The 13100-nt window shown below is 36.0% G+C and overlaps 1 protein-coding gene across 2 annotated transcripts in view; it reads right to left on the bottom strand.

Moving 5' to 3' along the window:
- The window catches only part of CDADC1 (cytidine and dCMP deaminase domain containing 1), a 45233-nt gene that overhangs the window by 18493 nt on the left and 13640 nt on the right, over positions 1-13100 (bottom strand). For both annotated transcript variants that reach the window (XM_081046627.1, XM_081046628.1), the window contains 2 exons: positions 7551-8120; positions 2153-2202 (listed from right to left, as the gene is read on the bottom strand). In XM_081046627.1, coding sequence (XP_080902753.1) covers positions 2153-2202; positions 7551-8120 — 620 coding nt within the window. The remainder of the gene's footprint in view (positions 1-2152; positions 2203-7550; positions 8121-13100) is intronic.

Below are 13100 nucleotides of genomic sequence, written 5' to 3'. Positions count from 1 at the left end.
TGTTATGGTGAGCCAACAAAAGCTTACAAACAAAATATTATCTCACTAATAATAAATTATTCTTCAGTACTCACTAAACGTCAAACATCAGGCTGAGTTCTATATGTATTATTTCATTTAACCAACCCTCACGACCTGGAGAATAGTACTAGTATTATTCCCCTTTCGTAGATAAGGAAACAGGCCGAGAGAGACTAAATAACTTGTCCAGGGTCACAAAGCTAGTAAGTAACACAGCCAGACTTCAAGCCCAAGTTGCTTGACTCCAAACTCACTTTACCATGCTGAGTACACGCTAGATAATTTAACTGGAAACTTAAATTCCCCACAAAGTAGTTGAGAACAACCAGATGTTAAGTCAAAGGCTGCAAAGCATTCACATGAACACAAGTGAGAATTCCCACCACAGGCCAGGCACTGGGAATACAGCTGTAACTAGGTAGAGAATTCCCGTCCTTGTGAACCTGACAATCTAGAGATGATAAGAACCTGGACACTCATTTTAATTGTGATGAGTGTCACAAATGAGCTGTACAGAATGCTATGGGAGTTTAGGGCAGAGGAACCTAATCTAGTAGGTGTTAACAGTTGAGGCAGAGATAAGTAGAGTCAAGAGATATTTTGAAGGTGGAATCCACAGTAGCGTGTTTCCCCGAAAATAAGACCTAGCCAGACAATCAGCTTTAATGTATCTTTTGGAGCAAAAATTAATATAAGACCCAGTCTTATTTTATGATAATATAAGACCAGGTCATATTATACAATTTAATATAATATTATATAATATAATGTAATATAATATAATATATTATAATATAATATAATACCGGGTATAATATAATACCAGGTCTTATATTAATTTTTGCTCCAAAAGATGCATTAGAGCTGATTGTCCACCTAGGTCTTATTTTTGGGGAAACACGGTACTTGGTGACTGAGTGCATGTGTGGGATGGTGACCCCTACCCCTGATGAAGGCTAGCAGGGAAGATACGGGAGATATTGGCTAGGCTAAACAGGAATGGCTTATGAATCATCCAGGCAAATAATCAAATTACTTGCGATAAAGTCTATTGAAGCAAAATTTAGGCTCCCATACATAGTTTCTAAGTATCTCTTAATCCCATGCCCTCCTAATCCATCCCCATAATTCCAAGCCCTTGTCATCTTTCTTTTATTAATCTCCTTATTTACTGTCTACCTCCACCTCATTATTTTTATAATGCAAGTCTGATCAAATCATTTCTCACTTCAAAGATTCTTGGACTGCACTATCCAATACAGTAGCCACAGCCATGTATGGTTAGCCCAAATTGAGAGGTGTGGTAAGGGTAAAACACACTCAGGATTTTGAAAACAGCATTTCCCCCAAATGTGGAATATTTTATTAATAATATTTTATATTGATTATATGTTGAAATCTTGTTTCTGGATTTATTGGATTAAAATATATTCTTAAAATTTACCTGTTTCCTTTTTTAATATGGCTCCTATAAAATTTTAAATTATACATGTGACTTGCCTTTTATTTCTACTGGTTATCCTTCAGGTGCTGTGTTATCCTTCAGGGTCCAGTCCAGCTTTTTTGCCACACTATTATACATAAAACTCTGGACTCTAACATTCCAAATCATTTGCATTTTCCCACATTCTCTCTTACACCTCCTACCTCTGCATGTTCTTCTCATCCCACGAACTTGCTCTGCCTGCTGAATTCCTATTCATTCTTCAAGACTGATAACATCTTACTTCCTCCAAGAATATTTCCTTCATTTCTTCAAGCAGATAAAGGTTCCTCCTCTATGCTTTCACAGTATCATGTTATAATTACACTTATGTGCCAGTCTCTTTTTCACTTCTCTGCATGACTAGACTGCAAAAGGCCATGAAGGGCAGAAAATGTGGTTTTTAACTCCCCACTGCTCACTGTGGCACAGTGCCTGCCCTGTAGAAGGTGTTTAATAAATGTTTGCTAAATGAATGAATCCATCTAGAAAACTGTTGAGAGAATGAGGAAATGTTTATAGAACATAATAGATGCACCAATACAAAATATTAACTCCAATGGGCCAATACAATGTAATGTACTTAAGGTTGAACTATGTTTACACAAAATCAAGGTTAAATGTTTAAAAAATTATTTTAATACTTACAGATTTTCCTTCTGCCCAAATGACTGCTCCAACTCCTGTTTTATGATCCTCTGAAAGACAAATGGCATTTACCTCAGTAAGAACCAATGACTTGTTAGTATCAGAAATGTATTTTTCCAAAACTAATAAAGAACATATTTATTGAAACATACTTCACAAATGTAACAGAAATCCCTGACATCTCACTAATTATAGAAAACCACTAAAATAAATACTTTTAAGCATAGAATATGGGAACTAGGTACTAAATAACTACACAGTGTCACTACCAACACACTCACACGTGCTCTACATGAGGAGATCATTAGAACGGCAGTGTGCTAAGCGTCAGGCAGGTCATGTCAAAGCTTAACCCAAACTGAGTGTAACTATTGATTCTCTACCAACATGTCAATTCCTAAGTGATTGTTTCTAACAGAGGATAAAATGTATTAAAAAGAAGTGTCTGAACTAATGGATTTAATGCAATAACCATTCATAAAAATAAAAGCTGTCTTCTCCTAGCATTTTTATACTCTAATCGTGGAAAATACATTTTATGCAAACGTTCTTGCTAAGAAAAATGTTCAAACTTATGATGTAAACATAAACAAATCTTTATGGGATTTCACATATATTGCTGGAAAGTGTTGGAAAGGGATTTTGATTTAAACAAAATGTTGTTCTTCCCCTGACCTTTATAATTTGCCTTTAGGGGGAAAAAAGCCAAGTTAGTGACATGATGCTCATTTCTAAATCAAGTGGCAGAAGTTATAAACATAAGGTTATAATTTTCTTGCAGAACCAAAATCTCTACAAGTAATGCTGTACTTCTTAAAACCATTCATCTGAAGCAGAAAAAATTTTTAAAAATGTACATATGAAGAATTGAATTTTTCTTCAACTGATGCAAAGGTGAGTTTCAAATTTCTAAGACAATTATACACTAATTATGAAAACCACAGTATTTATCAAAATCTTAATATGGGGCTAATGTAGTTAAGTAGATACATTTACAGAGAAAGTAACCACCATTTGGGAACTTACTCTAAGGCATTTTCATATTAATGAGGATTAAATGAAACTGGCTTCACCTCATAGTTTCCTAAAAATCAATCCTTTCAATGGTAACATACTTAAACACTTACTTTTCCAGTAAAAGTACAAAAAAAGTCATTCCACCTATGCATTAAAAACTAGGATGTCTCACAAATAAGTTAACTTTTTCTTTAAGTTATGATACTATAATGAAATTCCCAGCCTCAGTTTAAGCAAGCTCAGGTTTTCACAATTATATCACAAAGCATTTGCATAATTTATTTTAAGCACTTTTTACCCATTATCTCATTTTTATATTAAAGGTAAAGTAAGTAAAATCTCCTTTTCCAGATGAGAAAACAGGCAAAGAAATTCAGTGATACACTGTAGCCCTCTGGACCCAACCAACCTACTTGCCTTTCCCCTCTGACATTAAGAATTTCCTAACAAAGTGGTCCCTTTAGTGAATGCCTGAGGATACAGTGGTGAGGGCTTCCTACACTCATGAAACGTACAAACAGGAACAAGGAAACACACAAGGACCTATGTGCTGTCCTGTGCTCTGAAGGAAATGAACATCATGCTGAGGAATGGGGTGTACAGAGCGGAGACTGTCATGAAGGGGTTTGGGTGTAAACAAAACATTGTTCCTTCCAAGACTTTCAGAATAAAACAGGAGGGGAAAAGGATACAGGTATGGCTTTATGCTCATTTCTAAGGCAAGTGGCAGAAGTTATAAACATGATGTTATATTTGCCTGCAAAACCAAAACCTTTACTGTGAGTAAAACTGTACTTAATATACACATAAATCTGAAACAAACACAAAAAACTGAAAAACTGAAACAGAAATTCTTCATATTAAGGGCCTACTTTTCCTACCATCTACACTGTTGTTTTTTTAATTAAAGTTTATTGGGGTGACAATGGTTAGTAAAATTACATAGATTTCAGGTGTACAATTCTGTATTACATCATCTATATATCACACTGTGTGTTCACCACCCAGAGTCAGTTCTCCTTCCATCACCACACTAAGTATTTTTGATGTTGTGGGGTTTTTTTAGCCTTGGGAGCCACTTTTCTGTTACATTCTGGAGACAGCCTAAAATTTGTCAGGAAGGAAAAACGTGCTTTTCCACCAGCAAGCAGCTCTACTGCCTAGCTAAGGTTAGTCACACCAACAGAATATCCTGTATTATGTGTCTTTTATAATCAGAATAAAATTTCATCCATGTTAAACAGAGTATATTTCCCCAAGCCTCAAGGTTGGCTGACAGATGAGGTAATTTCTCAAAAATCTATTCATGTCTGTAATTTTTACAGAAATTGTTCAGGTCATTCACAGGGTTTTCTCTGTACAGGAAAGGTCAGCTTATAATGACTGAGCCAAATTCCTGAGACTGATCACTGACAATCAGAGAACCCTTTATCCTATGGTTCTGGAACACAAGCCTGGTTATTTCAGTTCTCAATTCTGTGCTCATGTCAGGGTTTGTCCAACTGGCTGCTTGTTAAAAATGCAGGCTTTTTCTCTCCCATGGAAATGCCTGAAGCAGGGAAGGCGGGCTGACTCAGGGACTGCATTTTTCATGAGCGTCTCCTCTGTACTAATAGTTGAGAACCACCAAGTTATAATTTGCAACAGTAACTTTCTTGACTACTTTCATCATCAGTTTGTGGTTCCGGAGGAAGGCATAATCCTCAGTTTTGGATTAGCTTTTCCTAGTCTAATGGGAAAACAGGACCCAAAAAAAAAATGAAAAATCGCACTTAAACCAGGTAGATAAAACGTGATGCCCTCCTGACTTTTTTCCCCCTACAACTTACACAAATTTTGCCATTTTTTTGCTACCTCAAAGTATTGTAGAAACATACTTTTAATGACCTTTGTGTATCCTATGCATTCATCATTCAAAAAGCAATTCTTAAGCACTTACTTTCAATTAGTTTTAGAATTCTGTTGTTAGAGGTTTTAGAATTAATTTTAATCATATGTGTACTTTTAAATGAAGTGGTTTAATTGAATGGTTTATCTATTAATTAGAGTGAAATAAAGTCATCAAAGCAAACTGAATGGTGTGAAATTAAAAGTCTGAGTTATTAGAAGCATACTCTATCATGGGGATATCTACCTGGCTGGATTGGCTCCATGTTAAATGATGATAGGTATATAGCCTAGCTCTGTGTCTGGCACACAGTAGGTGCTCAATAGTTATTATGTATCACCAATGAAGAATACAGGTCCAGAATTTCTTATCTGAAGTCCCTATATCAAGTTTTTTTGACAGCTTGATACACTTGTTTTGTGGCCACACCTGACCAAATATTTAATGCAAATATTCATACATTTTTACTCCACACATGTAAACGTGTTTGATTAAGACCCAGACCCCCCCACCCCCGGGGGTGTTGTGTAATATACAGTATATGCACCATATTACCTTTCTAAAATCTGAAAAATTCTGAATTCCTTTTCATCAAATTCCAAGGGTTTTGGATAAGGGACTGTGGACCATTTATCTTTGGATATTAAAAGATTTCCTTTATCCATTCAACACACTGTGCTTAGTTAAGCTCAGGAAAAAATGATGAGGAAGACATGGTCTCTTGCAGGGAAGAGTTCACAGTGGAGGGAGTGAATGATAGAGTGGCATCCTATTAAGATTTGGGTTCCAGGCAAAAATTCATCCACAATCAAAAAAAGTATCCTTGAAAAATCTTTTAAATTGCCCATCAAGTGCAGAAGTATGGCTTTATGTACAAAACTAGGCACAGAAATAGTGGATAAATTTATAATTAGGGTAGCTAATAAAGAATATACAGAGGGTGCCAAAAAATGTATACACATTTTAAGAAAGGAAAACACTGGATTAAAACTATAATATTCAATATGTACCAATAACAAAAGATGAATACAAGTCATGCGATTACATTCTGTTGGCACTCCCGGTATATGCAAATTTATATCTATACATTACTGCATTTTTAAACACTGGAATCACACATGGTATGATGAGCTGTTCTATGAGAAGCAAGAGCTGAGAACAAGTAAAAGAACAACAGATTCACATCTCCCAGCTTACGCTCATTCTGGAATCAGCTGAATTCTCATTAACAAAGGGAAATTCGTGAACTACAGCTGTAACAGCTGTTCCCATGTATGTTTCTGTCTTTCCAGAATGGTTCAGAGAAAAATTACTTGTAAAGCTGGTTTGGGCAAAGAGAGTAACATACAGCCCACGATACAAGATAGTCACGTTAGAGCAGACTTGTACCCTACATAGTTGTTTGACACCATATAGCTTATGCCTGTGATAAAATCAAATTCTTTGATGAGAATTGAGTGATTATTAACTCTGCTGAACGTCAGAACCCCTTGCAGAACTTTAAAAATTCCTAAGCCTAGTTCACACCCTTCGGGACTTGGTTTAGTCTGGGTTGGAATTTGAGCATTTGTTTTTTAATAGAAGTTTCAGTGGTGATTCTGATATGCTGCCAGTTGAGAAGCTCCCTTCTACTGTAATAACTACAACCTGTGGTCTTTGTTTAGAATATACTGTAGGCAGTGGCATATGTATGGACCTTTCATGAAGATTTTCTCTTTTCTTCCTTTCTTGGGATAAGTTAAAAAAAAAAATCCTACTATAGTATACTCGTCAAATTGTACTCTATTGCTCCTCCTGCCTACATTTTTTCCTTATTTTGAAGTTGTATTTTAAGAAGTTATCATGATTCTACTTTGAAAAATCTTACATCTGTTAAGATGTAAAAACACTGTTCTATAATTGGAAATACAGATGCCATCTTCTATCACAATAAAGAAAATTTCCAAGAAATATTTTCCTTGTTTACATATCTACACATGCATAACTTAATAGAATAAAGTAAAAATGTTTGATTTCTCAACTTGCTGATTGAAGACACACCAGCAATTGGAAAAATCTGCCTTGGAAAAATATCCCTTTACTTTGATTCTGCTGTTTTGAATTCATGGAAAGATTTTTAAAGTTTTTATTAACTATTGAATACATATGAAATATTGAAGAGTTAACAAAATGAATGATCTGGCTCTCTTTCTTTTTGTCCCATCTCTAGAGGAGGGATTAATGAACAGCGAAACAAAGAAGCAGAAAGAAGGGCCTAGATAATCAGGCCCTGATTTATAAATGTAGCACTAAATTATAAGGCCACAAGAAATCCTAAAACTGCTCTAAGAAAAGTTCTCTACTCGAAGGTCTCACTAACTTCTCTCTACTGTATGACCAGCAAAACTGAGAATAAATGAATTCTACCATAAATGATATGAACCTCACTGTACTTCTAAGATAAATACAACCCAACCAATAAGCCCCAATTTATGAACTAAGCATATAACTCACCAGTTCGATATGCCAATAACCTGGCCTGAACCATGCAGTGCCTTGCAATTTCTTGTGGCAAACTTTGATTGTGAATTTCATTTATCTGTTCGGGATTGCCACAATAAAATCCGTAGTGTTTAAAGTTGGGTACACTGGAAGCTACTGTGGCCAAAAGTAGGATAAGGTCTTTCATGTTTTGCCTTAGATTGCTAAAGTATGGATTTTCACATAGGTTCTCCAAACCTATGGTCATCAGTATTTGCTTATGTAGTTCTTCATTTGAAACGAAAAATAACACTTCATATTCTTTTATTCTTTCTTGTCTACATTTGGAATAAAAGTCAATGTTAGCATCCGGCATTGTTTTTATAATTTTTTGAATAAAGTCACACTTGTAAGAGGTCTCCTCTACAAACTGCACCATGTAACACACCAAAGGCTGCAGCAGGACACACACGTGGGCCCGACTGTTTGATTTCAATCTTTCCACTGCTTTGGCATCTAACTTTGCATCTTCAGAACTTGAAGCCTCAGAAAGCAAACTTATTTCTGGATCGGCAGGCCAATATGAAATTCGGTTAACTCCAGCTGAAATATAAAATATGAAAGGTAGCTATCAGATATATACTGAAATTAAAGGTTTTCATGATAAATCCACCATATCATTGCAGTAGGTCCAGAGGTCCCAGTATAATAAATGTCTATTACCGAGTCACCTATAATACAGTCCCAGGGGTTGGCAAACCATGGCCCACAGGCCAAATCCAACCTGTTGCTTATTTTTATGGCTTGCAGGTTAAGAATAGATTTTATAGTTTTGAATAGAAAAATAAAAAATAAGAATACTTTGCAACACATAAAAATTATATGAATATCAAAGTTCAATGTCCATAAGTCAAGTTTTATTGAAACATGGTCCCACCCATTTTTGGACACAGTCTCTGACTGCCTTTGCACCACAATGGAACGGCTGAGTTGAGAGCTGCTTGAGCAGCTGTATAGAACACTGTATGGCCTGCAAAACCTGAAATATTTATTATCTGGCCCTTTATTGGAAAAGGTGGCCAACCCCAAACAGGGGTTTTTGTGGTATTTGTGGAATCACTGGCTTTGTTAAGTATGATCCCGACTCCCATTGCTGGGACTACAAGTAATCAAATGGCTGCTTTTAAAAAGATCCTAGCCATCAATTGATAGTGTCTAGAGTTTTGTGTCTGAGATAAACTATTCAAAAGCATTAAATTGTAGCTGTACTCAGAATTCTTCCTCTGGGAAGCTATTTTAAGAAAATGTTCTAAATAGAGACCAAAAAAAAAAAAACATGGATAAATTTAGTGCCACATTGTTTAAAACTGTAAACACACGGAAAAAATCTAAATAGACAAAATAGGGGAACGGTTAAACAAATTAGGGTCTTCCTCATAATGAAATATTATAGTTATTCAAAATGTTCACAAAAAACTTATGCTGTGAGGGCAACAGTGGAGGGGGGCAATATTCTTTTTTTTATAAGTCCACAAAATTAAAATCAGAACAATAAACTAGAAGGAACATTTTTCAATCAATGTGACAGAGGAAAGGTTAATAATCTTTAATATACAGATAAGATTTTAATTCATTAAGAGCACATATAAATTGACAAGAGCAACAAGGCTTCAAGAGAGACCAAAAGATATGAGCAATTTACAAAAGAGAAAATAAGACTGGATAACAAACATATGAAAAAATATTTTAATTTGTATTTGAGATTCAGTGATGAACATGCCTTATACAGAGTAAAGCATCCAATTATTCACCAAGTAATTAGTGTTTCACAAAAAAAGAGACTTCTTTACTAGTATTTCAGTAATTACGGCTAGGAGAGACATTTTTTATGATTGTGCCCAGAAGTGACTGGAGAGATAGTCACAGAGTGTTGTGCATTCCAAGTAATAGATGCATTAAAAAGTCTTAAGTTGAACAAATGCACATTTCTACCTACTCTCTGCTACTCCTGACTTACTGTGTCTTGGGCTGTAAAGCTAATATCAGTGTTTCCTCTGGCTGCATTTCACTTTCCCTCTGTTGGAGTTTTCATGATCCATTTCCTAACCAGCAGTGATCATCAATCTTTCATCTGAACATCCTGGATGCTTCTAGTAATCCTGATTCAAGGAGAAGCGGGGATGACTAATCTTCGAATAAATATTCATGCCCAGTGGCAAATGCTACAGCAGCTTTTCAATTTTTTTGTCTCAGACCCCATTACACTCTTAAAAATTAATGAGGACCCCAAAGGTACAAATTATATCTACTGATATTTACTGTATTAGAAAATTAAACAAAATTTTTAAAAATTTTATTAATTCATTCAAAATAACAATGAAGAATCCATGATATATTGATATAAATAATATAGTTCACTGGAAAATAACTATATTTTTCAAAACAACAAAAAGAACTAGTTGACAATGACATTGTTTTAAATTTTTACAACTATTATCTGGCTTAATAAAAGACATCTGGATTCTCAAATCTGCTGCTGCTTTCGATCTGCTGTGACAGGCTATTTTCATCAAAGCATATGAAAAGTATCCAGCCTCACACAGATATGTAGTTGAAAAAGGAGTATTTTTAACAGCCATTTCAAATAGTAGTGACTATTCTTCTTTGACACTACATAAAAATTCGACAAAAGATGGTGTCTTCAAGGTTAATTACAATGTGAAACCTGCAGTCACATCAACATATTTTTTGTACTATTCTGTTGAAGTCCATTAGTCTACCTTGCACTTAGAATGGCTCTTTTACTCATTATATGATTTTGTAGCATTGTGCATTGGTCATTTGAAAAACACTAGTTTACTGATTTTACAATGTTTTAAATTCTACTCATTAATATCACCACCAATCTCATTCAGAAAAGTCTTTACGTGTTGGAAAAGCTGTAAGTTCATGATGGTGGATGTAAGTTTTTCAAAATTTTAGTTTTCACTTGAAGACTCAAATTTTACCATTGGGAACAAATACTGTCAGTTGTTTCCCTGGAAGTGACAGGTTCACATCATTCATTTTTGAGAAAATGTTTGCCAAATAGTCAACTCCTCGGTTTGTCAGTTCATGGTGTACCACGAAAAACGTGGATAATTCAGTTCATGACTCAAACAACTGCATAGGTGGTTTTGCATTAGGCAACCTTCATATTTAGGTTTGTAGCAAAAGTCTACCCCCTATTTTCTCACACAGAATATTATAAAGATGTATACTCAAGGGTTGGGATTTAATAAAATTAATAATTTTTACTGTTTCATCTAAAACATTCTTACATGAAACTTTTAACTCCAAGTACGTGGCCACGCAGAGGATGCTAACTATTACTGCATTCTGGCCATGAAGAGTACAATGATTTCTATTGCCTTGATTCTTACTGGGCAACAGTAGTTTTGCTCACCAGTTTTGGTACTAGTAGTGTCAATGTAGTAGGATTATGAAAATAGTTTTGACTTTATGAACATCAGGAGTCCACAGACCACACTTTGAGAACCACTATGCTTTGGAAATGCTTGCTATGTAGCTGACGTAACAATAAATGTAGCTAATGTCGCTATAGCGTGGGGTTAAATCATGCCACTTCCCAAGAAACAACATATAAACCTAACCTAAACTGGCAATTTTATTTATGTATGGGTCTAACACTAACATAAGCATTTCTATTGTAGGACCTTCCTGCTTTTCCATACTTCATTCTCTCTTGCCAGGTTGAAATGTCTTATCTCAAAGACATCAAGCAGTGGTAACTTGTACTCCCCTATTTTTCTAATTATGGCTCTGAGACTATCAGGACTGCTTTCAGCATAGTCAGCTCAGCGCAAAACACAACTATCTTTCATTTATTTTTTTCTCCTTTGACTCTATATCAGTCAAAAAAATCTTTTGGTTCTTTCACATTCTTTTCTTTCTATATCAACGCCACCCTCTGAATCCTATTTTATACCCTGCCTAATGCAACAGTCTACTAATCATGCTCTCAACCTCTTTTCCTTTCATGCTCCAATTCAATAACAAAATGACAATAATAATAATTTTAATGTTACATCCTATTCAAAAATCTTCAATGGCTCCACATTATCTATAATAGGATTTATAGATCAACTAACACAAGTGGTAAAATAAATATGCAATCTTCCCAGGTAATTGGAAACAGGAGAAAAAAATGCCACCACCATCTTACCTATCTTCTCTACCCGTAAATGCAGGGGAAAAACTATGGATCTAACAACTATCCCAGACACCCACCTGCTTTAAATACTTGTTGCAAGCCAGGAGGCTCTAGCGCCTGCCCATTGCTTCTACTTGTAGCTCAAGCGTACTGCCACCAATCTGATCATTACTCTTTAGACTTTGACATAAATAAAAATAGCTCTTCCTCAAAACAAGTTTAGGAATTCTGTTCCAGAAGATAAAGCCCAAAGGCCATACAGTGTTCCAAAGTTCTCCACTCAAGTCCCAACTTATCATCATATTCCATCTGCCACTATTATCTCCCAGAATAATTCTCCACTTCAAACACTGAGCCCCAGACCTTGCGTCTCACAACCTGATAACCCCTGACAGGAATGTGTTTCTCCTCCTCTACCTCTGACCCAACAAGATGCAGCTGAAGCCCCAGCCTCACATAACATGCCAACCTGCAGAGAGCACCATTTCTCCTCTAAGCTCATATATCACTTACAGCCTGTATCACTCATCTGGTCCTAGATGACGTGTTACATTAAATTGTTAGTTTTGGCCAATGTCATCTTGAGGGAAAGAATTAGGAACTATACTAGCCATTTTTCCCAGAAGCTCTACGAAGGAGGCTTCTTTACATAGGCACAATTAATTAAATCTTTAGACATTGGCAATTGAACTCAAACTCCAAACCCTCTCTCCTTCCCAGGCCTAGGGGGTGAGGCTGAAAGTTCTAACCTTTTAAACACCTGAATATGTCCCCGGGCAACCAAGCCCCAACCATCAGGGTTTTCCAAAAGTTTCATTAACAGAAACTCAGGTGTGGTTGAAAGGGGCTTGTCATGAATAACAAAAGACAGCTTTTATCCCTCGTAAAATTCCAAGGGGTTTTAGTTTGCCAGGAATGGAATGAAGACCAAATCTATAATTCACATTGTAAGTCACAAATTTCACAGTGTTTATGTAAAATTTTTTTTTTTTGAATGGGAGAATGGTCAGCCTATTTATCTGGGGCAAAATAGGATCATAAGCACAAAATAGTGAGCAGCCTGGTGAGGCAGAGATCGACAGCTACACATTAATAATTTGTGCTCCTTCTTCCAAAGTGCAGAGTAGTCACTGGGAGGCAGCTGCCCAGCCAGAACTACAGCTCCACAATGGATATGAACAGAAATGATGTGTGTGACTTCCAGGCCAGCATTTGTACGAGCAGGTATGCCTTCTCTATTCTCTTGCTCAGTCTGGATGCAGAGGACTCAGGCCCTAGGGATGACGGCAGCAATACGACAGAAGATGCCTTGGCCCTCCAATCAACCACATGGAGAAAGTTGCCCACTGCTTAGCAACACCTGCATTTGG

The sequence above is a fragment of the Rhinolophus hipposideros genome, assembly GCF_964194185.1.
Source record: "Rhinolophus hipposideros genome assembly, chromosome: 4".
NCBI classification, from domain to species: Eukaryota; Metazoa; Chordata; class Mammalia; order Chiroptera; family Rhinolophidae; genus Rhinolophus; species Rhinolophus hipposideros.
Note: the sequence above shows the minus strand (reverse complement) of the source record. Positions and strands in the feature narration are given on the sequence as shown.